At 50.8% G+C, this 25,332-nt stretch overlaps 1 protein-coding gene and 1 long non-coding RNA gene across 5 annotated transcripts in view; one reads left to right on the forward strand and one right to left on the reverse strand.

Moving 5' to 3' along the window:
- TRAF2 (TNF receptor associated factor 2) overlaps positions 1-19,372 on the reverse strand; it is an 80,985-nt gene extending 61,613 nt beyond the window's left edge. Inside the window, exons 1-6 of one of the 4 annotated variants that reach the window (XM_081282566.1) lie at positions 19,303-19,372; positions 11,612-11,830; positions 9,879-9,957; positions 9,493-9,591; positions 2,588-2,749; positions 1,636-1,710 (exon numbers count right to left, since the gene is read on the reverse strand). In XM_081282566.1, the coding sequence (XP_081138692.1) occupies positions 1,636-1,710; positions 2,588-2,749; positions 9,493-9,591; positions 9,879-9,957; positions 11,612-11,799 (603 nt within the window). In that variant the 5' untranslated portion in view covers positions 11,800-11,830; positions 19,303-19,372. Of the gene's footprint in view, positions 1-1,635; positions 1,711-2,587; positions 2,750-9,492; positions 9,592-9,878; positions 9,961-11,611; positions 11,831-15,070; positions 15,222-16,739; positions 16,761-19,302 lie in introns of those variants that run through there. The other 3 variants (XM_081282563.1, XM_081282565.1, XM_081282564.1) reach the window with 3 other exon arrangements.
- A 183-nt stretch (positions 19,373-19,555) lies between these two features.
- Positions 19,556-24,873, forward strand: LOC308641990. Its single transcript, XR_014020477.1, has 3 exons — positions 19,556-20,020; positions 20,903-20,982; positions 23,689-24,873. It is a non-coding gene; the product is annotated as an uncharacterized lncRNA (long non-coding RNA).
- The last annotated feature ends 459 nt before the right edge of the window (positions 24,874-25,332 follow it).

Below are 25,332 nucleotides of genomic sequence, written 5' to 3' on the forward strand. Positions count from 1 at the left end.
GAACTCCTTTTTCGCTCTCTCCTCTGAAAAGGCCTAGGAACACAGACAGTCAGAGGAGCATAGGGCACTGACACTGAGGCCCCTAAATGTTACTTTCCACCAAGGACTGAGCTCCAGGCCTGGATGAGGACTTTCTAGAGGAGCCACACACTGGCACTGGGTACTGCACAGGTGAGGGACCTGTGAGAAACAGACCCAGGGCACCTGAAGATGAGGGCCCTGAGTATGAAGATGAAGATGAGTATGGAAAGCTACATGCCCTAAAGACAGGAGAGAGGAACAAAGCCCACCAGACCTGCTGGTCCAGGCCAGTTCTCTCACTCTATAATGGAAAACCACAGGGAGAGGATCCATCCTGGCTTTGGTGGATGGGCACCGATAGAGGACACTGCAGACTACACCCAGCTGGGACAGCACCTGCCACCACAGCAGACAGCCTCACAGCACTGGATACCAGGAGGCACCCTGGCCACCACACCCATCACAGGCCCATCAAGGGTTGAAGCTGAACTTCACTGAGCCCCCGAGCCAGCTCCAGTCCCTGGTGAAGGCCAAATGCCACCTCAAGGAAGCACTCAGCCAAGGCAATAGGAGAACCTTCAACAGGACAGCTCAACCAGAGAAGAGAGACCTGGCCCTCAGAGCAACCCATTTCAGGACTAGGGCCATGACCCGTATTTAAATGGAAGCAAATCAGACAGGCACCAGCTGAAGGGCCAAGAGAACAGGATGGGCTTGGACAGTCTACAGTCCTTCATGCTGCCATCCAGACAAAAAATGCAACCACTGGCGTCATCTGACCTCTAACACCAATGCAGTCACACACCAGCTCTTGCTGCTTCAGCCTCTTCATCCCCTCCCTGACCTCACAAGCCAAGAAGAAAGGTGTGGCAAAGTTCATTTCCGCAAGCATTCCCAAAGTCCCTCTTTGCGGGGTCCTCCTCCACAGCGCTGGCTCTATGCAGGGAAGGAGCCGTCCTCCTCACAGGACGAGCATGCGAGGAGATGAATGCCTGGACCCCAGACATTGAGGTCTCCACACCCTGGTCTCCTGCTGCAGACCCCTTGCTTGAGGCCAGTACAGCACTTCTCAGGCGCAAGCACAACTTTTTTGGGGGGAGGGCAGGAGTACCGGGGATTAAACTTAGGGATGCTCAACCACTGAGCCACATCCCCAGCCCTATTTTGTATTTTATTTAGAGACACGGTCTCACTGAGTTGCTTAGCACCTCACTGTTGCTGAGGCTAACTCTGAATTCACGGTCCTCCTGCCTCAGACCCCCAAAGCCACTGGGATTACAGGGGTGCGCCACTGCACCTGGCAAGGACAACTTTAATGTTTAATTTTCGCAATAATTAAGATGTAACTTTGGCTGGGGATATAGCTCAGTAGTAGAGCACTTATCCAGTATACTCAAGGCTCCATCCCCAACAAGGGAAAAAAAAAAGTAACAAGGTATGCCGGAAAGCAGAGCACTGGCTCAACCAGGAGGCTGGCTGTCATGCCCAGGCATGCCATGCCCATCCCGTGATCCCAGCAGCAGGGAGGCTTTCTGCTCTAGGCACATCATGTGGCATAGACCCTCCCTGCAAACCCTTAAGCCAAGGTCCTCAGGACATAAGGAAGCACCTTACCTTTTCCCGAGGGATCTTCTTTTTGCCACAGCCTTCACAGGTCAAAGGGAACTTGGGGCAGACTTCATGGTGTGCCTTGAAGAGAAGCAGTCAGGGGCATGAGGAGGGGACATCAATGCCAGGCACTGGGCAGTGAGGGAGGAAGAGACTGAACAGTCTCAGATGGTGGCCGGCTTAGTCCCCAGCATGGCACTGAGGGGAGGTGATGGAACCTTCAAGAGGTGGGGCCTAAGCTGGGCATGGTGGCCACGTCTGTAACCCCAATGACTCGGGAAGCTGAGGCAGGAGGATCACAAGTTCCTGGTAGCTCAGTGGCTAAGCACTCCTGGAGTTCAATACCCAGAATTGGAAAAAAAGATAGGGCTGGGGACATAGCTCAGTTGGTAGAGTGCGTGCCTTGCAGGCAACAAGGCCCTGGGTTCAATCCCCAGCACCACACACACAAAGACAGACCTAGGGGAGGACTTTCGGTCCTTTGGGGATGTGCACCCCAAGGAGTGATGAAAGCCCAACACCTCCCTCTTCCTGCCTTCCCTCTCCCAGAAGTCGTACTCCACCATGTACTCCAGAGCCCAAGTAAACCTTTCTCTCTGTAAGTGCATTACCTCAGGTACTTGTTAGAAGGGAAAGCTACCCGTAGGAGACATGGCCACAACGCACTGCGCTCCAGGCCCTTTGGATTGCGGCCACTCGGGGATGCCATGTCAGACCTGTTGGCTAGCAGTCTGGGGAGGGACAGCTTGGTGGTGGTGATGCACCACCTCACACCTGAGTGCCTGAACCTTTTCTAAAGTCGCTCCGCATGGATATTATGCCCAAGCCCAGTCCCACCAAGAACCCTCCACCCTAGGGCCTCAGGAAAGCTGACACTGTTGTTACAAAGGCAGAGGAGCCAAACCAGCTCCACCACTGGCACTGAACCCAAGCTGTGGTCCTGCCCTGCCCCGCACACCTCCAGGTCAGCATGGCCACAGGGCTCCTGGCAGTGCTGGCAGTTCAGGTTCCTCTCTGGGCATTCCTGTTCCGCGTGGCGCTCCTTCTCCCCAAGGCGGACCAGGCCTTTACACGCAGGGCACTCAGTCAGGAGGAAGGGGCAGAGTCCTTCGTGGCAGCTCTAGAGACAAAGAAGGCATCAGCAGAGTACAGGCAGACACCACAGCACAGCAACCCGAGCACACAGCATCGCATCCCTGGGTTGTGCTGCTGTCCCTCCTGGAGATCCCCTCCACAGGTCAAAAGGACAGTGGAGATCCAATGTGCCCCCCCCCCACTCCCAGATGCCAGGGACATGGATCACTCCTTGTCCCAGACTGAGCCAAGGTGACACCACAATTGCTGTCTGGGTGGGCACCACCACCCAGGCTCCCTGTCTCTGCCCTCACCTCTGGAATAGCTGAATGCGCACCTGGTACCAGGGTCTCCCCAAGACAGCTTCCTACCAAGCAAGCAGGTCATGCCCCAGCCCTCAGTTACAGTGAATAAGTGGAGCCAGAGGCCACGCCCGGAGACATGGAGACACTGTGAAAGTGGCCACCCTGCAACTAGCACCAGGTCACCCAGCAAAAGACAGAGGCCCAAGACCAGCCCAGCCATCATGGTGCTGGAGGCCAGGCCTGGTGGGGCTGTTTTAAATGTACAGTATTACATATGGGAGACCAACCTTGCACGTGACTGAGTCACACTCCCCGGCTGGGTGCTGAGGCGCTCAGTCACAGAAATGTGGCAGAGCTTTCCCCACCCTTCTTGGATTCCAGGGTCCATGTCTCGTGCATGGGCGTGTCTTCCTGTATCCCCATGGGTGGAGCTGCGCTCATCTGTTCCTTTGTAATATAACCCCTTGCCCTGTTTAGGACAGATTCTTCCATGGAAGTGCCTTGTGTGTGTCCCCTTCTCTTACTGTGCCCTTGGGTGTGGCCTACCCAGGTGTCAGTCAACCTGCTGACAGTGGACATCATGAAGGTAGACTCAGCCCCCTGAAACCTGACCCCTGGCCTCATTTGACTAGCTTCTCCTCAAAAAAAAGAGTCAGCTTGTGCTCTCCCTCTCGCTCTCTCTCTTCCTGCGAACCATTAAGGTCAGAGGAGCCGTCACAGAGACCCCAAAGAAAAAGGTATTTGTGTCTCTTGTGTGGTTATCTCATGCAGCCCAGTCAGCCCGGTTTACCTGGAGTGACCCCTGAGCCTTTTAGTTGCGAGAACAGAAACCCAGCAATTATACCTGAGGAGACCTACATTGTGAGGAAAATGGGCCGGGCCGAGGGGACCAGAGTAAGAAGCAGGGACCACCGCAGAGCCCACTCACTGGTCCCAACACACTGAGAGCCAACCATAAGCCATGTGGGGCCATGAACACAGATGAGTCACTTGTGGCACTAACCACCAACATGGGAACACCCTCCCCAGTGAGCAAAGACAAGGTGCTGGAGATGAGACAGAGCTGGGGAAAGCACCCTGTGCTGCAGTCTAGAGAAGGCCAGAACCCCAAATTGCAGGCCAATGGTTGGATGAGGGGGGCCTACATGGTCCCAGGGAAGGGCTGGCAATGTGTAAAAGAACCCAGAGGGAGAAGGCAGAGCAAGAACCTGTCCAGGCACCTCTCAGGCCCAAGGCTGCCCTGGGCTGGTCCTCACAGATGGTCCCAGGGATGCTTTACTGTGAGGGTTCTAGAAAGAAAAGTGGCAAGACCTAGCTGAGCCCTTCGAGGACTGCATACTCAGCATGCTGTGCTAGGTAGGACAGAAGTCTAACAGGCCCCAAGCCTCTCAGTCCCCAGCCACAGGGGGAATGAGGCCAGCCTGCAGATGCCAGGGAAATGCAAAAACCAGTACCACAAGCCTGAGACAGGTGCACTGTGAGGCAGCACTGGAGGGTCACTGGGAGCACAGAGCCCAAGATTGGTTGGCAAGCTTTTAATTTGGGATAAAAATACATACAACTTACCATCCTAACTACTTTAAGTGCACAATTCAATGGCACTCACACATTCACACTGTTGGGCAGCTGTCAGTCATTGCCGCTATCCATCCATAGCACTCATCTTCTCAAACTGACCCCTTGAACCCATGAATACTGACCTCCTCTCCCCGGCTCCTGGAAATCTCCATTGTACTGTATCTCTATGGACCTGAAGGCTGTGGGGACCTAACAAATGAATCCCAAAGGACAAGTCCTTCTGTGCCTGGCTCATCCCACTGAGTGCCAGGTGAGGATCTGAACAGGAGATAGCAGGGCATACCAAGTGTGACAGCACAACCGGGAGAGGGGAAATAACATCAAAGAGGGAACATGCCTATGGCTAAGAGATGGTCCACAGTAAACAAGAAAGGACTTGACTGCAGGGCCCCTCGTGGTGGTTCAGTACCTCCACAAGGACTAGGGCTACAACCCAGGATTTCCTGGACGACTCTGGAGTAAGGTCATTCTAAAGGAACGGGGCACCCTCATTCAAGTTCTGGGAAGCAGGTGGGATTCTAGACAGGAAAGCCATTGTCTATGGAGCAGCATTTTCAAGGCTCTCAGAAAACAGCCCTTTCCCCAGGGATGGGGATCTGTAAGCAGCTGAGCTACAGCCTGAGTGACAGGGCCTCCCACAAGCTGGGAAGCACAGGGCCTGGGACAACCATACCAAGAATCATCAGGTCTAAGAGGCTGGGCTTTAGGGGTGTCTCTGGCCAGCATGGACACGCTTGTGTGCATGATCCCACCATGCAGCTTTGAGAGTACATGCCAAGACACTAAGGGCCGCTACATATGCAACCATCAGCAAACTGAACAGAGGGACCTCAGGGGCTACTGATCTTTAGCAGTGTATGAAACAAAAAGTGAAGCACGAATAGTTAAGCTACTAAAACTTAAATAAAAAACTGTTCTTTGCCAGGCACACTGGTATATACCAGTGACTCAGGAGGCTGAGGCAGGAGGGTTCTAAGTTCAAAGCAGCCTCAGCAAGTTAGTGAAACCCTGTCTCAAAAAATAAAAAGGGGGCTGGGGATGTGGCTCAAGTGGTAACGCACTTGCCTGGCATGCACGAGGCACTGGGTTCGATCCTCAGCACCACATAAAAATTAAAAATAAAGATGTTGTGTCCACTGAAAACTGAAAAATAAATATTAAAAAAGTTCTCTCTCTCTTCTCTCTCTTAAAAATAAATAAATAAATAAATAAATAAATAAATAAATAAATAAATAAATAAAAAGGGCTAGGGACATGCTCAGTAGTTAAGTGCCCCTGGGTTAAACCCCCAGTACCAATAAAAAATAAAAAATAAAAAAATTATTCTTTAAAATTTTATTAAAATAAAATTCTTGTGGGGCTGGGGTCATAGCTCAGTGGTAGAGTGCTTACCTAGCACACTCGAGGCACTGGGTTCAATCCTCAGCACTACATAAAAATAATAAAATAAAGGTATTAAAAAATAAATTACTCATAAGACTGGGGATATAGTTCAGAGGTAGAGTACCTGCCTAACATATACAAGGCCCTGACTTCCACCCCCATCACCACAAAAAATAAATAAACGAAATACTCATAGGTGAAATGATACGATGTTTCCAGAAGGGAAATGTGGTAAAGGATATAGCTGAAAGAGGACTGGAAAAGGACGGTCACTGCTGCAGGTGACAGGGCCAGGCGCTCCCATGCTGACCCACTCTCAGCTTATTGCTCCCTGCTCACACTTGCTGTGCATGAAGCCACAGTAATACATAAAAATTTTCTCCTGGGCTGAGGGTGTACCTCACCAGTAGAGTGTGTGCTGAGCGAGTGCAAGGCCTGGGTTTGATCTCCCTTGATGGTTCCTGAAATTCCCAGCTGAGCCCAGGGTTCTCGACAGTAGATGTGCTGTAGCACCACACTTAGGCAATCAGAACCAAGTGCAGTCTCCTTTCAGCCCACACAGAATTCCAGAAAGCTCCTTTTCTCTTTTCTTTTTTATTTTTTTGGTGGTACTGGGAATTGAACCCAGAGCCTTGCTCATGCTAGGAAAGTACTGTATCACTGAGCTGTGCCCCCAGCGCTTTTTAATTTTTGAGACAAAGTCTTGCTAAGGTGCCGAGACTGGCCCCAAACTTGTGATCCTCCTGTCTCATCCTCCAAGTTGCTGAGATTACAGCCATGTACCACCACGACACCTGGTAGATAACAGTATTTATTCAACCAGAATTTGACTTTAATTTTTAAGTAAATACAGTTGTTGTAATGCTGCATTTCCCAACAACACAACACAGGATGAGACCAAGCACACTGGCTACTCCTGCCTCTCCCATGCTGGCGTGCACACCCATATCTGAGAGGCCTCTGTGCCCACCACCCAGCCCCTGCACTCAGCCCTACTGCAGTAGTGGGACCACCTGACCAGAGGCTCTCTACAGCCATTTAGATAGCTCAGACTGTGGGGCTTTTTAAAACCATTCCATTCTTTGAAGGAAAGACATCACCAAAAGGAAAAACAGAGCCAAAGGCTAAACAGAACTTTTGTCATTTTTCCAACTTTTCAATAGCCCAGACTATCAAGAGAAAACTGCTTTAGCAGTCAAGCAATAGATGTGGGCTGGGCAAGAGGAGAGGGAGACTCTACAGAGAACAAGATCTTTGTCCCTGCCCCTGATACTTACTGCCAGGAAGAGGTTGTATCAATAAAATCAGGCCATGGCCAAGCTGCCCCAGAGCAGTGCCTGCCCCTCCCACATGACCAAACCCAACTCCTCTCAGGGACTTTCCAGAGCCCTCAAAGGGCAAAGCCAGGGACTTTCCATCCTGCATGCCTGTGGGGCCGCGTGGCACCCAAGCCCATGCCTGGCTGCTATCCCTAGCCCTCAGTTGAGGCCCACATAGCCACTAACCTCACCTACCACGAGCTTAGAGGCGACAGAGAACACAGAGGGATCCAGAGCTAGCACAGAGCTGGGGACTGTTATTTTGCCTGCTCTAAGAGATCTCCAGGGTCCCTTAAGGGCAACAGGACATACAGCACCCCAGGTGTTTATGCCCACATTGTCCTTGTACCCACCCAGGATCCCACCCTCCCAGAAGACCCTGATCCCATATCAGCTCCGTAGGGACCAGCTCTCTCAACAGCACTGAATAGTAGTTCACTCTGGGCAAACAGCCAAGGTTGTGACCACATGATCAGGCTGTGACAGACCCCAAGCTGGTGAGGACAGTGCAGCTCTTGTCACCCAGGTACAGCCCAAATTGTTCTTCTGGCAAAACAGAACTCATAACCCAAAGATCACAAAGTGGAGTTGATCAAAACAATGAGGGATGTGGCTCAGTGGTACAACACTCACCTAGGAAGTGTGAGGCCCTAGGTTCAATCCTCAGCACCACATAAAAATAAATTAAAAAAAGGTTGTGTCCAACTACAACTAAAAAATAAAAATAAATTTAAAAAACAATGCAGGAGGGACTGGGGATAGCTCAGCAATAAACTGTGTGCTTAGCATTCACAAGGACCTGGGTTTGATCCCCAGCACCAAAACATTTAAAATATTGGAAAAAACAAGAACAGGGAACAAAATAGGAAAAACCCATCAGGAACGAGGATTCCAACTGCCCCACGGTCCTGCTCAGTCAGAGACACCCAGGCCCACTACCAGGGCATGAAGGCATCCCAGTGGGCCTTGGCCCCAGCAACCTGACCTGGGAGTCCCGTGCGCATAGAAAAGTCAGGGTTCTGAGCAAACAGTCCTTCACAATCTCACCACCCAGGACTGGATGGGATTGCATCAAGATGCCTCCCCCTTTGAGATCCCAATTTATTACTCTGCACCCACCAACATGGTACAACTTCCATCCCCTAGTACCCATCATTCTACTGTGTGTCTCCATGGATTTGATGACTCTAAGGACCTCATATAAGGGCAATCCTACAGGGTTTGTCTTTCTGTGGCTGGCTTCTTCACTCAGCATGCTGTCCTCAAGGCTGTAGCAGGTGTCACAGGTCTCTTCCTGTTTAAGGCTGCACAACGTTCCATAATATGGAAGGACCATGTGCTATTTATCCATCAGACGCCAGTGGATGCTTAGGCTGTTTCCGCCTTGAGCTACTGTGGATAGTCTAATGCTGTGAAACGTTCGGAACTAGCACCTGAGATAGAAACTTTTAAAAGGGCATTTACTAAGATGAGAAAGAATGAGTAAGTTGGTGGACTGCAGTAGCCGAACTAGCTCTCAGCACCTCTCAGCTCACACTGAAGGTTTAGCAGCAGATGCCTAAAGGTGAGGTGAGGATCACAATGAAGTCCCCAATATGCTGACACAGGACGAGTCAGCCTCAGCTGACACAGAGACAGTGCATAAATCAGGCACCATTCACTACTGTCACTGGCCAGAAGCCTTTTGAGATCACAGAACCTCTGTGCCCATTTCCAGTCCAACAAGATTAACAACAAGGGATACCTTGTAGACACAAGGGATACAACGCAAAACCCTACCAGGCTTGGAAGCTGCTCGCCACTGCTGGTAAACCTACGGCTGAAACAAACACTCTCCAGGGCTAGCATGATCCCAGGACCTCACACACATGGGTGGTCTTCACACACCTCCAGTCCTCACCAACCCCAAAGCTACATCCTATGAGCAGACAAAGAAGTTGAGGCACAGAGAGGGGAAGTATCAGACCCCGTGGTACAGGCCTATGCACAGCACGGTTTGAGTTTCTGAAAGAACATTTCTAACCTATACCTCTGAGCTATATCTCTCTAAACACATCAGACAGGCTCCATCCCACCAAGAGAAGAGCACAGCTCCAGTCAGAGCTCCTGTGAAGGGCAGAAATCTCAACTCCCTGGCTCCAGCCACCCAACATACCTGCGGGCCTCTTGGAGCCGCCCAGCAAAACAGGAATGCCTATCTTTACCTCATATTCTTTCAGGGTCCCCTTCCAAGTGCACCCATCATTGGGACAGACGGCCGGCAGGCTCTCCACCTCCCTGCGGGCAGCATTATCTGGGAAAGCCTGGGAAAAAGAAAGCCAGGGGTTAGGCCTCCTCCCAGCACCCAGCTGCTATTGAAGTGCTGTCCAAAGCGCAGGACTCAACATGCACAGTCTTCCTGAGCAGCTCCAGAAGCAGAGGATAACTCTGAGGACCACCTCACCTCTGTGCACCAACCCTGAACATTCATGTCTGCTCATGGGCAATTTCTAGCTTCTAAGGTCTCATTCTGCCACTAATGTTATTAAAGGAAATTCCAAAATATTTTCTTTTAACTTCAACATTTTTAGCTTTAAGATGTTGTACTTACCGAACTGCTTTCTAAAATAGAAATGCCTTCTTCATATATGCCCTCATGAACACAGGCAGCACAATTCTGAGGCCCAGAGCTGCTGGAACAGAGGAAAACAGAACCCCACTGTAAAAACTATTACAAAGAACAAACAGGCCAGGCATGGTAGTGCACATCTGTAATCCTGGTGAGAAGTGAATTCCTGCTGTCTGTTCACGATGTGTTAGGCAGCTGAACAGACCAAGATGCAGGGTTGTGTGGGTGTAGTGCCCACACCTGCGATCCCAGTCACTTGGGGGCTGAGGCAGAAGGGTCTCCAGTCCGAGGCCAGAATCAGCAACTTTTTTTTTTCTTAATATTTATTTCTTTTAGTTGTACACCATGCCTTTATTTTTATTTATTTATTTTTAGGTGCTGCTGAGGATCAAACCCAGGGCCCTGCACACGCCAGGCGAGTGTTCTACCACTGAGCCATAACCCAAGCTCCAGAGAATCAGCAATTTAATGAAACTTTGTCTCAAAACACAAAAATTAAGTCTGGCATGGTGGCCCATGCCTGTAATTCCAGTGGCTCAGGAGGCTGAGGCAGGAGAATCACAAGCTTAAGGCCAGCATCAGCAACTTAGCAAAGCCCTGTCCCAAAATATAAAGAAGGTTAGGGATGTAGCTCAGTGATAGAGCACCCCTGGATTCAATACCCAAGACCAAAAGAAAAAAAAAAACAACAACAAATGAACAGAATTTGCCCAGTCCATAAATTCCACACCATAAATTCTTCTTTTAGTCATTTAATTGTAGATGGACACAAGACATTTATTTAATTTATTTATTTTATGTGGTGCTGAGGATGGAACCCAGTGCCTCACACATGCTAGGCAAGCACTTTCCCACTAAGTACAACCCCAGCCCCCCCATAAATTCTTAAAATTTTCTCACATTTTTCTTTTCTTTTCTTTTCCTTTTGGTACCAGAGGTTGAACTCAACAGCACTTAACTACTGAGCCACATCCCCAGCCCATTTTTACATTTTGAGACAGGGCCTCACTAAATTGCTGGGGCTGGATTTGAACTTGCAATCCTCCTGCCTCAGCCTCCTAAGCCACTGGGATTACAGGTGTGTACCACTGTGCCTGGCACTTTCTCACCTTAAATTAAATCAACAGCATATATCAAATGTACAGTATTTAAAAGATTTCAAACAAATGAGACAATTCAAACCCTGAAAGGGACATGGAGCTTGGACCTCTGAGGCTATGACTTATGACTCTGCTGTGAACGAGGCACACGCTCTCTGAAAAGCCACCCAAAAGTACACGTTGCAGATGCCCTCCCTAGAGGCACGGCCACTGTCACGCAGACCATGACCACGGGTTTTCTGCCACTGTCAGGCACAGAGCTCACCCTTAGACCACTGGATAGCCAACACACACCAACCAGCCACTACCAAGGAGTGACATGCCCTGCCTATCTGGAGCAGTGTAGAGCCGTAAGCCTCACATCAAATTTAGAAACTCTGGTACACTCATTACCAACAACCAAAAACAGGTGAGAGACATCTTAATGACATATTGTACTTAACCCCACATATCCGAAATTAGCATTTCAACAAACAATAAATGATTAACTTCACATTCTTTGTGCTAAGCCTCTGGAACCCAGGGAGGATTCATACTGGGAGCGACCACACTGGGGGGGCACATCTCAAGCAAAAGTGCCACCCACCTGTCCCCACCCATCCTGGCCATGCGCACCTGAGGATGCTGGTTAGACAGAATGAGCAGTAGCGATGGCCACACTGGGCCTGGAAGGGCCTCCGTAGGACATTTCTGCAGGCAGAGCACAAATACTTGGCCTCTAGCTTGGTCCCGAGGAGGGTCTTGGAGAAGCCGGGCTGCAGCAGATCTAGGGAGCCAGGGGGTGTCACACTGGCTGCAGCCATGAGAGCTGTATCCCCTACACGTCACGAAGCCCTAAGGAAGAACACAGCCCACGTTACGCTTCAATTCCCAAACAAACCTCTGGAGGGAAAAATGAAGGCGATGGAGCCCACCAGTAGCAAGTGGTAAAGGGTCTGAGCTACTGCATCTGCACAAAACTGTAACGGGGACCTAGCACAGAGCTCTTGGGAGCCTTGGTGACAGGCTAGTCCAATCTCCTGTTACGATGTGGAACCTGCGGCTCAGAGAGGGTGATGGCCATACTCTGGCGCACACGCAGACCATGACCACGGGTTTTCTGCTGGCATGATCCCTGGCTGGGAAAACAGGCACCTTCTGGCTTACACTAAAGTACACCATCATCCATCCTGTGCCCATGGTCCTATAAAAAGCGTGTTTGGGGATGGTGCCCACCTGCCAGTTTGTCAGGTCCTAGACAGTGCCCAGAGGCAGCCCCACTTGGGCAGGGAATGCAGCTGGCTAGGCACTGGCCATTGTGCTCCCCGTTTGCTCAGTTCCTGCACCATCCAGGCTAACCACAGAGCTCTGTGTGCCAGCTCAGCTCTGGCACCTGTTGGTACTTGGCCTCAGTAAGCCCCACAGAGGAGCTTTACTTGGATTGCCCAGCGTCTGGTGCCCATTTCTTCTGCCTCTTCTAAAGACTGCCAATTGAACCTGCAGAGCTGCCTCTTCCTACCCCCGCCCCCACCCCATTCTCCTTTCTGATGAACTGTAGCACTTCCTCACCCGCCCACCTCCCTCACCCTCCAGCACTGACAGTCTCCACTGGGTTCCTGCTCCAGACTGAACAGGCTTCTCTCTTCCCTGCCCATCAGGAGGCCTCACTATGCAGAAGCCCGGGAAGAGGCATCTGCTTCGGGCTGGATGATGATGGGCAAGGATGCCAAGACCCACTGATCAGGCAGAGAGGAAAAGCAAACAGCACCTAGCTGCCAAGCGTTCTCCTCCCAGACAGCAGCCCTGTCTCGGATCTTGGCAGCAACATCCATGAGTTCAGTTCCCCTGAACTCCCTGGCAGGGGAAAAGGGGGCCAGAAAGGACAATTTACTACAAAGTTCCCAATCATGGCCTTGGACCCCTCTCTTCTGCCAACATTTTCAGGAGCAGAGGAGAGGACAAGCACCCCGCCCCAGGAAATTTAGTAAAGCCCAGGTACACAGATCTCAGAGCTTCTGGCTAAAGTGAAGTCAATTCACATGTGTTGGGTCCAGCGGGCACAGAAACATCCATGTCACAGGCACCAATGAGAAGCTGTGAACCAGAAATGCAGCTGGACAGCAGCACAGACATGGGGAGCCCTGGGTTCCCCAAGCTGCAGCAGGACACCTCTGACGAGACAAGCAGGACTGCTGCTCACAACCTCACACCTGGCAGGCCACAGCCCCAAGAGCATGCTGCTTGCTAAGGACAGCTTCCCTGCCACAATCCCCTTCCAAAAGCAGCCTACAGACTGGGACCAAGCTCTGACTACGCTGTTCTCAGGGCCCCTCCTGGTAAGAAGGATGTGGGAATCAGGTCACCTCTCAGGCAGAAGAACAAGCTTGTACAAGTGAGGATAAGGGGGTAAATGGGGGCACTCCCAACATAGCACACAGCTGAGGGGCAGACCCAGGTGGCAGTGGGTGCATGCCCTGGAGCAAGGAGCAGGAAGGAGGGCCTGGTGTCTGAGGAAACTCCTTAGAAGAAGTAGGGAAGCCAGAGAGGCTGCAAGCAGCTTGAAGCAATACGCTTCCAAGAATCTCTTCAGAGCAAAACTCTGGTCATGTTTTATTTAAGGAATCAGCTCTCTTGGGGCTGGGGATGTGGCTCAAGTGGTAGCGCGCTCGCCTGGCATGCGTGTGGCCCGGGTTCGATCCTCAGCACCACATACCAACAAAGATGTTGTGTCCGCCGAGAACTAAAAAATAAATATTAAAAATTCTCTCTCTCTCTCACTCTCTCTTTAAAAAAAAAAAAGGAATCAGCTCTCAGAACTACTCCAAAATTCAAGACGCAAATATGTTTCCCCTTCCGCTGCAGGAGCAACAGGCATGCTGACTGCCCTGTGCATGGACAACAGCCCTAACCAGGGCCCTTGCTGCCTCCTGGAGCCTGACTACTCTCTTTAGCTGGGCTGTGCGGGTCTACCTGGCTACAGGCCCTATCAATTTGCCTGCCCAAGGTCCAAGTCATCAAGGGTGTCCTGGTGGCCCTCAATGCCTTAGGTCACCCTGATCCTGGCATCAGCAGGGCCTCACCCAGCAGTCACATCACTGGTGGCAAGACTATGGTGGGGTAAACAACACTGTTATGTGGTCATGACCCAGCAGTGCAGGTCACTCGGTCCCACAAGTGCTCACCTGCAGCAGACCCAGTGACTAGACAGTCCCAGACAGACCCAGGAGGCTGCTAATGCCCCTCCTTCCTCCTCTCTGGTCTCTGTCCTGGATGCTGCCCCAGAAAGTGGGGTTTCTGGTCTCAAGACCACTTGGCGCTTGCTAGGGACTTGCCAAACCCAGAAGATTGGGTCCACTCCTTGCTCAAGCACCAGCCAATTCTGCCCACTCTGCCTCCCGCACCCGCAGTACTAGCCCCTCTCATCTCCACCCTGCCCCCTGCTTTTCTCCAACACCTGCCAGATGGAAGCCCTCACCTAAGGTGTCCTGTGCACTCAGAAGAAAACTAGTTACAGACCCCACCACCTTCACCGTGACCCCGACCCCACTGGTGTCCACTGCTGTCCCAAACAAACTGAGCCTCGGGCCCCTCCTTTAAACATGCCCTCACTGCCCACACGGTGCACACTCGGGCCTGCTCCTTGTGCCTGTGGCCCTGGGAGGTCACTGAGTGACCTAAGCACTGACAGAATGTTCCTGGACACAGTAACACAGCCTGTCAAGGTATACCAGCTGATTTTGAAGATGGCTACCTGACTTATGAGCTGTTTACTATTCCTTCAAGCACACCATAATTTTGATTACATATATTAAAATAATCCCACAACACATACCACACAACAGGAACTGCTGTTTTCAGACCCCCAGCAGCCAACATAGCTGGTCCCTGTGGACAACTACCTCCAGAGACCTCACATCAAACCTCTATGCAAAAAAATTACTAAAAGAAAAAAAAAATGGAACATCCAGAGCTCAAGCCTACAAACCCTAGGAAAGGGGCACCTATGACAGCCCCTGAACAGGAAGCACTTTTAACTCAGAAATCCTGTGGCCCCAGAAGTTGCTACACCCCTGCTCACTCTTGGAAACAACTTACACATCTCCAAGCAACACTCCAACCCCACATCTGTAGGACCAGCACCCTCCATGGCAGAAGGCACAGACTTCCAAGCCATTAGGTCACTGCAGAGCCTCTCAAAGACCTGCAGAGGGCAGCAACCAAGAGCTGCTCTCACTGTCCTAGGCTGGTCTGACACCGTAGAACAAGTGACAAGATCCTATGGGTCATCTTACATCTGCTGGACACTACCCAATTTCAAGCAACACTTCTAAATTTATAATTCAATGATACCTCATCCATATGACAGAGTCCACTCCCCTAAGCACCCAACAGAAGTGATGCTGGGGCTCCACATGCCCAAGGTCCCCTGGAGAGAGAAAACACTTGTCTCTATCCTGAGGTGGATGTGTTCTCCACACCACGTGTGCCCACCCCTGTTGGTGGCATATCTTTAAAAATGTCTTTGAGAGGCTGGTGCAGTGGCATGTACCTACAGTCACAGCTACTCAGGAGGCTGAGGCCAGAGGATCACCTGAGCTCAAGAGTTTGAGGCCTGGGCTGGGGCTGTGGCTCAGAGGTAGAGCACTTACCTAACATGCGTGAGGCACTGGGTTCGATCCTCAGCACCACATAAAAATTAAAAAATAAAGATTTTTGTGTCCACCTATAACTAAAAAATAAATATAAAAAAAAAAAAGTTTGAGGCTAGACTGAGCAACACAGCAAGACCCCATCTCAAAAAAAAAAAAAAGAAGTCCAGAGAGCTCACAAAACACCAACACTAGCCAGGACAGACAAAGGCAATCCTGCTTACCTCCACAGCACACAAGACAGCACCCTCAGTTCACAGCTTCCAGTGGTCCTGTGTGACTTACAGTATCTCCATATGCAACTGAAACAAAAGGCTCCTTAAACTATACTTACTCTTCATGAGTGGTATTCTGAATTTTCTATTTTATTCCTTTTTTTTTTTTTGGATAGAAGCTGCTTAACTGATTTCATGAGCCACTGCAGCTGGGCAATGCTGGCACATGCCTATAATCCCAGCAGTTGAAGGCTGAGGTAGAAGGATTCCAAGTTCAAGGCCAGCCACAGCAACTTAGCAAGACCCTGTCTCAAAATTAAACATTAAAAATGGGCTGGGGGTGTATCTCAGTGGTTAAGTACCCCTGGGTTCAATCCCCAGTAGCAAAAATAAAAAATAAAAAAATTACACTGCAGACCTTTCAGGTTCCAGATTGGTTTTACTGTGAAGTTGTGCTCTATCAGAGCAGTGGCTTGAGAACAGAACTGACATCCACATGTATTTGGGGGGGGGGGGGGGGGAGGGAATGTGTGTGTGTGGGGGGGGGGTGGTCATAGGAAGTTCTGATTTCCTCACTCTCAACTGTAGTCCACATACAAATGCTCTAGCTTCATATAGAAGACTTACATTTTACTAAAAGGGCATTCCAAGCCAGGCAGCTACTCAAAGAGGCTGAGGCAGAAGCATCCCAAGTTCCAGGCCAGCCACAGAAACTTAGCAAGATGTCATTTCAAAATAAAAAGGGCTGGGGGTATGGCTCAATGATAAAGTACTTGTCTAGCACGGAGGAGGCCCTGGGTTCCATCCCCAATACTGCCAAAAAAGGAAAAAAAAAAAGTACAAAACAGTATTTGGGGAATGGTACCAGTTATGTGCAGTTCAAGGCTAGGCAAAACAAACCTGTGATGACAGAAGTTGAGTGGTCATTATCTCTGGAGGTCAGTGTTGCCCTTCAGGGTGAGGAAGAAGCCTTCAAGGGTACTAAAAATGATGTACATGCAGACAAAAATATACATGGCTGACTACTTAGAATTTATTCATAAAAACATAAAGCTGAATTTCTATTTCCAAAGAGCTAAAAAAAGATGGTGATGTGCTTAATTACCAGACACATGCCTCCTTCTCCAAAATAATCCAATCTCCTAAATATCAAAGAGTGGCAAAGAGAAACCTCAATAATGGGCCCCCCAGCCACCCCGGAGATTGTGGGCTATCAGCACCTGGCCGCTGCCTGCCCCTTCCTTCTGCTACAGGGAGAACCTGGCAGCATGTGCCCTACATAAGTCCAGCTCCAGCCCAGGTACTATAGTCCTGGGCCACTGTCTAGGGGAAAGAGCAGCAAGCAAAGGGAAATAGGGACATGCCCCCAAGAATACTCTGTGACCCTAATGAGGCTGAAATCACCTAAGCTTGCACTTAAGATTCAACACCCCTAATCTGGAATGTGAACATGGCTGAGTAATATTGTTGCAAACCCCAAAAAGCAGATTGTATGTTATGAAAATCAACATTGCCCAAACCAAGACATCAAAAGCAGGGCTGGGGATGTGGCTCAAGCGGTAGCGCGCTCGCCTGGCATGCGTGCGGCCTGGGTTCAATCCTCAGCACCACATACCAACAAAGATGTTGTGTCCGCCGAGAACTAAAAAAATAAATATTAAAAATTCTCTCTCTCACTCTCCTCTCTCACTGAAAAAAAAAAAAAAAAAAAAAAAAAAAAGACATCAAAAGCAGATAAGGATGCAACCTGGCCATATGGGGTGGAACTGCCTTGCCCCTGGCCAATGTTGATGTTTATGCCAGAGCCTATTCTTCAAACAGCAGACTCCGGAATAACCCAAATGCTAGGGATTCAAGTTCCCCAAATGTGTGTTTCCACCAATGGCCCACTACTGTTTTATACAATTTTAAGACTCCACATAGTAGTCCACTTGCTCTTGCATACTTCTAACCCATGTACATAACAGGCAAGATTTAATCTGCACACAGCCCAAGTATGAGGCCCCTCAAAGTACTAGAAATCCACTTCAAAATTATAATTTTATACCTAACCTCATCTTTTTTTTTTTTCAGGCACAACATAATAGCAAACAGAAACGTGTACCAATTTGAATACCTGAGGATATTTTCTACAAAAATATCACAAGCAAATGCTGTGGGAAAGGACAAGTGTTGGATGATGTTTATTCATACAATCAGTATTTAGTTTCTCTTATTAAAAGCTAGGTCACTGGGCTGTGGTGTGGCTCAGTGGTAGAGTGCTGGCCTAGCACTCATGAGGCCCTGGGTTCCAGTCCCAGGACCACACACACATGCATACAATAGGCTTACCAACAGAGAGGTTATTTAAACTATGAAGCAATAGTGTTTCTTTGAGATCACGTGGGTACATGATAGGGTCTGTTTTCTGATGGCACTGGCTATAGGAACTCTGCTCCCTGACCACTTCATGTGGAGTGTCAGGGATTGGTCAGCAACTCTGTAAATATCCCCAAATGTGTCTAAGGACAGTTCCAGCCTGACCAATGCACCAGCTTCCTTGCGGCCACCCAGGCCCTCCTAGCCTCACTCTCCTCCCTGCAGCAAGGACCTTTAACACAGGATTCAGTCAGGACCTCTCCTCCACCAAGAACCCCAACTCCACCTGTCATACCCACCCCCAACTGCCACCTTTCCCCAAGGGTCTTGGTCTTCCAGGATAACCCTCCTTAAACCTGCACCAGCCGCTTCTACTACCAGCACTTGGCTCGTGGGCAGCCTGCCAGGAGACCAACTCGGAGGCACGAGTCCAAAGTCTAGGCCATTGCCAGACCTCCATGCTCTCCCACTACCTCCCAGGTAGGCGCCCTGCGCGGCTGCACTGCACGGCTCAGCTGGCCTGGGCTCAACACAGCACCCGCACCACGGCCGGCCCATCCTGCCCACACCTCTCCCGGGAAACAGCAAAAGGACTGGGGGCGGGGCGGGGCCGAGGCGGAGCACAGGGCAGGGGGTCCTCTGGGCAGAAAGGCCTGAGTCAGGAAAGGGGCCTGGGTCCCAGCGAGGCCCGGGGAGCGAGGGGACCCGCGCCTGAACCCACAGATGGGAAAGCCCCGGGGGCCAGAGGCCGGCTGCAGAGGTGGCCCTGGGGGACCAGGCGGCAGCAGGTCCAAGTCAGGGCTGTGGCATCCCGCGGCCACGACGAAAGGGTCGGGCAGGGCCCCGGGACCCAGCGGCCGAGACCCCGGGACCGCGACCCGTGCCGCGCACCCCAGGGCCCGCGCCGTCCGCACGGCCGCGAGCGTCGCGAACTTTCCCGCCCCACACCCGACTTTCGGTTTCCGGCTCCTCGGCTCCGAGAAGTCCCCGCAAACAGCGGCGGCTGCGCGACCGCCCGCGACCCCGCCCGCGACCCCGCCGCTGCCCCGGACTCCAGCCGGACCCCGCGCCGGGCCCGACCCGACCCGGACCCGCGCTGCCTCACCCAACGGTCTCTGAGCGCCCGGAACTCGGCGCCCGCGCGGCCGCCGCCCCCGCCGCTGTCGGCCCGCCCCGCCCCAAACCCTCCTGATGGACTGACGCGCGAGCCTACCACGAACGCGAAAGGAGCCGCGGAGAGCGCCTATTGGTCGGAGTCGCCTGCCGTGGGCTCGCCTCCTGACGGATTGACACGAGGGCCTACCGCCAGCGTTCAGGGAGCCGCAGCAGGCGCCGATTGGTCGGCGCTGCGCAGCTTGAGACTTCAGTTTGCTCTCTCAGGTTGCAAGCGGTCGCGGAGTCCAGTGTGCTAAATCTGCTGTGAGGTCCGGACTGCGAGGGCCAGCCTAAGGCTCTCTCGTTCCCCACGAAGGCTCGAATCGCCGGAACAGAGGCATAGTCTCTTTGGGGGATAGTGAGACATCTAGAACTAACTGGATTGTACACCGCAAAAGGTTTAAATGGTCCTTTCTTAGGTTGTGTGAAATTTACCACCAAAGCAAAGCGTCTCCTCTGCCTTTTTGACACATGGAAATGTGGAACAAGCAAACAGGAACCTCTAGAAGGAGGCATCGCTGGGAGGGCTGACTCCGTCATCTCCATAAGGGATCAGCCAGCATTGGACAGGATAGCGCGTGGGCTTTGCCAAAAAATGAGCAGACACTCTCGTGTTCCGTGAGTTGCCACAGCTCTCTCCCTGGGCTGGAAAGGAAGAAGGTTCAGAGGTAAGGTCCCTGGGAAGCCTTGGAAACTGCTCCAGGATGGAATGGGCTGAAAGGTGGGGTGGTTTATTAGACCACACTGCTTGCACCACGTCATGGTTTGGAGTTGGAATTTCCCCCACCTGAAACTCGCTTCCTGGGACATGACAGCAGGGCCTCCCTGCCTCAGATAGAACTCAGAGAGTTACCAGGACGGTTAGCTTCATGGAGGTTGCAAACAGCCCTGGAAATATTCTGAGTTCTCAACTGCAAGGTCAGGAGAATATCATTCAAGCCCAGAAACTAACTGCTCTGAGGCACAAGGAGGGTCTCCTCCCAGCTGCATCTAGGTCCTGAGAATCCAGCATCCCAGAATGAAGGGGTCTACCTGCAGCAGAGCTCAGATACTTCCTCAGAGTAAAATGGGAAAGTTGTGGGCTGGGAATGTAACCCAGCGGTAGAGCACTTGTCCAAAAAGCACAAGGCCCTGAATTTGCGCCCCAGCACGACAAGAAAAAGGCCTGAGCGCGGCTGCACTGCACGGCCAGCCTTCAGGCAGTGGGCCCTTCCTCGGGAGTTAGAACCCCTGGCAGGATGGCGACATCCAGAAGGGAAGGGGCTCAAGACTACCTCAGCCCCATCTACATCCAGAGATTTCCCCAAGGGCAAGGGTGTAGCTCAGTGTCAGAGTGCTTACTAGCATGTATGAGGGAGGCCCTGGGCTCAATGCCCAATACTGGAAAAAAAAAATTTTCCCAGCAAGACAAATGCTGATAGCACTTCAGGGCCACGGGGACAATGCCAGTACCAGTGTGGCAGTGCTTCTGTCACAAAAATACCTTCATTTATTTTAGACTTTCCTGTGTTCAGAGGGTTTTCACACTTTTTTTTCCATTCTGATAACAGGCCTGTGTACAGAGCTGAGACTTACTAGACTCAAGAGGTGCTCTGAATGGGAAGTGGCCACTGGCTCAGCTCAGAAAAAGGTGACTCACTCTGGGGATTACCACACAGGTTCCTTCCTGCCAAAAGAAAGCAAAAGTCGAGACCTGGGTTGTGGCTCAGTGGCAGGACGCTCACCTAGCATGTGTGAAGCCCTAGGTTCAATCATCAGCACCACATAAAAATAAATAAGTGAAATAAAGGTATTGTGTCCAACTACAACTAAAAAGTAAATATTTAAAAAAAGAAAGCAAGAAAGCAAAAGTCATCCCACCAGGGCAGCCCCTGAGGGCAAGGCAGGGCATGTCCCCTGGGCAGACTCAAGAGGGGCCCCAGCATCTCCCAAGCCCTGAGAACCAGCAGTTACATTCCCGTAGCTTCAGGGTCTGGGGTGCTCATGAGGTGGCCACTGTCCTGGGCCTCAGTATCCTGACCTGAGAGTGCTGGAGCCCCTGCAGAAAGTGTGAGGCTCACCATGGACAGGGCTAGATGCAGTGGACACCAGCTCCTGTGACTTGGCCACAGAGGGGAGGCCCCAGCAACTGCCCATGGGACCTACAGAGCCCTGAAGGGGACAACTGCCAGTGGCCCCCACTCTACCTGAAGGTCCTCAAGGAAAGCAGCTGCCCCTTGGCAGTCCAACCACTGACGTCTCTCTCTGCTGCTGCTGCTTCTGCTTTTCATTTCATGTCCAGTGAGGGCACTGTGGACACTTCTGAACACAACTGAGCACTCACCTTTCCCAGACAGGGCCTCTGTCCTTGAGGCCCATGCCTCACGTCCTTTCCTCCCTCGGGCCTTTGGGGTGACAGCCAACTTGCATGTGGGAGCAGGAGGCACAAAGGCTATACACAGGATGCCCCTCATGTAATGGTGCTGCTCCCAGGGAGGGAGTCCACCTCACAGAGGCCACAGTCCCCTTGCTTACCCTAAAAGTGGCTCTTTTTCCTCAGTCATTTGAAAGTTTCCTTGTGCTGCCACTCCTGAAAGACACCAGCTGCCCTGTCTGCCACTCTCTGATAGAAAGGCCAAAACAGCTCCAAGCCAGGGTCCCCCACACAAGCACACCGTGGGGGCTTTTCCCTAGGTCAGTGCACAGCCTACAGCCAGCTGGAGGTGCAGCATCTCCTGGAGCCCTGTAGGGTGTTGGGGGGGACCCTAGTGAAGGGAAAGACAGTGACAAACTTCCTGCGGCATTGCTCTGGGGCCAGCAGGTGGGCTGCCTCCTGGGTGCAGGGATGGGGCAGGTCTCACCCCCAGGTAGTGGCTCAAATGTCTAAAGGGTCAGTTCAGGACCACCGCTCAGGAGACCATGTATGAGGGTGAGCTCCTGAGGCAACATGGGCATCAGTAGGGATGGTACAGCAGGCAGCCGCCTGCTCAGGTCCCATTCTGAACAAACCTTCTTATGTTTCCCATGGTCCATGTCAGAATGTTTCTGGTCAGGCACAGTAGTCACACCTATGATCCAGGGACTCCAGAAGCTCAGAATTCCAGCCAACCTCAGCAAGACTGTCTCAAAATAAAGAGGACTTGGGGTGCAGTGTGGTGGAAAGACTCCCTGGGTTCACTCCTCAGTGGCCCCAAAGTTTTTTGCTTTAAGCAACACAGGTCACTTGGGGAGGTCTGGAAACTACAGAAAGGACCAAGAAGAAAGTAAAGAAGACTCCTCAGTTCCCTCATCCATGACGACGCCTGAGGTGCAGACCTGCTCCAGTGTGACCCTCAGCCAGCCTCAGAGCCACCTCACACCAGAGCCAAAGGCCCAGCCTGGCCAGGCCTCTACAGCAGCAGCCCTCACCTGGCACCCCTCCTACCCTGCTTGGCATATCCTGGGCCTTTTTTGGATTTTTTTTGTTGTTGTTTTATTGATTTTATTTTTTTAAATACACAACAGCAGAATGCATTACAATTCTTATTATACAAATAGAGTACAGTTTTTCATATCTTTGTATAAAGTATGTTCACGCCAATTCATGCCTTTATACATGTACTTTGGTGTTTTTTTTTACATTGCAATTTTTTTTATAAGCTTGCTTTAATTTGATTTTATTTATTTTTTTAAAGAGAGAGTGAGAGGGAGAGAGAGAGAATTTTAATATTTATTTTTTAGTATTTGGCGGACACAACATCTTTGTTTGTATGTGGTGCTGAGGATCGAACTCCGGCTGCACGCATACCAGGCGAGTGCGCTGCCGCTTGAGCCACATCCCCAGCCCCATTGCAATTCTTATTACACATATATACCACAATTTTTCATATCTCTGTTTGTTTATGAAGTATGTGGACACCCAGTTTCATATCTTCATACATGTACTTTGTATAATGATGTCCATCACATTCCACCATCCTTGCTAACCCCCTGCCCCCTTCCCTTCCCCTCCCACCCCTCTGCCCTATCTAGAATTCATCTATTCCTCCCATGCTCCCCCTCCTTACCCCACTATGAGTCAGCCTCCTTATATCAGAGAAAACATTTGGCATTGTTTTTTGGGGGGACTGGCTAACTTCACTTAGCATTATCTTCTCCAACGCCATCCATTTACCTGCAAATGCCATGATTTTGTTCTCTTTTATTGCTGAGTAATATTCCATTGTGTATATTTGCCACATTTTTTTATCCATTCATCTACTGAAGGGCTTCTAGGTTGGCTCCACAGTTTAGCTGTTGTGAACTGTGCTGCTGTAAACATTGATGTGGCTGGGTCCCTGTAGTGTGCTGTTTTTAAGTCCTCTTTTTTGGATTTTAGGATGAAGCTGGCCTCTCTCCTGGTGACCCTGATTTTCCACTCCCTACACCCTTGTCCTTACTGAGGAAGTGGAAGCTGTTCCTTCATAGGAGCCCTCCAGGTCATGCCTGGGGTCTGGCCTGGGGCCCTGTTTCCTTGCTGGCTGAAAGGCAAGCATTGAACAGAGCTCAGGTCCCTGTGGCCTCTCCTGCCACCTGCTGGCCAGGATGGGAACTACTGCCCTGGCTGGTCAGGGGGGCCATCTGCCCAGCAGTGGAGTAGTAGACGTGACCTGCATCCTGACCAGCTGTCAGAACCATGCATGCTGGTCTCATGGTAACCCACACTCCTGAGCCAGCAAGTGAGGTCACCTGGTGAGGCCACATAGTCCTGTGTCAGAGATGCTCCTGCGGCCTGAGGGGCTCCCCTCTACCCTGAGGCAACTGGGTGCTCCTAGCCCCAGGACACCATCCTCCCAACCCTACTCCCACCTTTTCTGCTTTTCTACCGTGGGCCAGGGTCCAGACCAGCTGGCACCTCTGCCCCTGCTCCTGTGCACAGGCCTAGCTGCTAGGTCTGCCCCTTCCACCTCGGGCCTCGTCTCCCCTTGGCTATCTTCCCACCTTGTTCCTGACCAAGTCCTGGCCCCTCTGCTCAGCAGGTAGTGGGGCAGACTTGGGAGGCCTGCTGTAGAAATCTGGGGGGCTGGCACCTACCTTGCCCTCCCTGGACTCCACCTACACACCCAGGGTGCAAGAGGCCATGGCACTGAACCCCACAGTGGGACGGGAGGCATCACCCACACACCAGCATGGTGCCTGTGGGAATTGGTAACATTGTAGTCATTTCCGTTTTTGAAAATTTAACACTGTGAAAAACCCCATTTTGGAGCTGGGCTTGTGTCTCAGTGGTAGAGCGCTTGCCTGGCATGTGTGAGGTAGTGAGTTCCATCCTCAGCACCACATAAAAAAAATTAATAAACAAAATAAAGTTATTGTGCCCATCTACAACTAAAACTATCTTTTTAAAAAAAAACATTTTAGGGGGCGGGGTTGTGGCTCAGTGGCAGAGCACTTGCCTCGCACATGTAAGACCCTGGGTTTGATCTTCAGCACCACATTAAAAAAATAAATAAGTAAAATAAAGGTATTATGCCCAACTAAAACTTTAAAATAAATATTTAAAAAAAAAAAACTTTTAGCTAGGTGCGGTATATCCCAGTGGCTATAATCCCAGTGGCTTCAGAGGCTGAGGCAGGAGGATCACTAGTTCAAGGTTAGCCTCAGTAATTTAGCAAAGCCCTTAGTGAGACTGTCTCAAAATAGGGCTGGGGATATGGCTCAGTGGTTAAGCACTCCTGGGTTCAATTCCCGGTACCAAAAACCAAAATAGACTATTCATCCATATTTATCAAATTTTCCTCCTAGTTGATCAAAGAATACCTTTTTAAAAATATTTATTTTTAGTTGTAGTTACACACAATACCTTTATTTTATTTATTTATTTTTATGGGGGTACTGAGGATCGAAACCAGGACCTCACATGTGCTAGGGGAGTGCTCTACCTCTGAGGCACAACCCCAGCCCAAGAATACCTTTTATTTTATTTTATTTTATTTTATTTTATTTTATTTTATTTTATTTTATTTTATTTTATTTTACAGTA

Source organism: Spermophilus citellus, assembly GCF_964194105.1.
Source record: "Spermophilus citellus genome assembly, chromosome: 2".
NCBI lineage: Eukaryota > Metazoa > Chordata > Mammalia > Rodentia > Sciuridae > Spermophilus > Spermophilus citellus.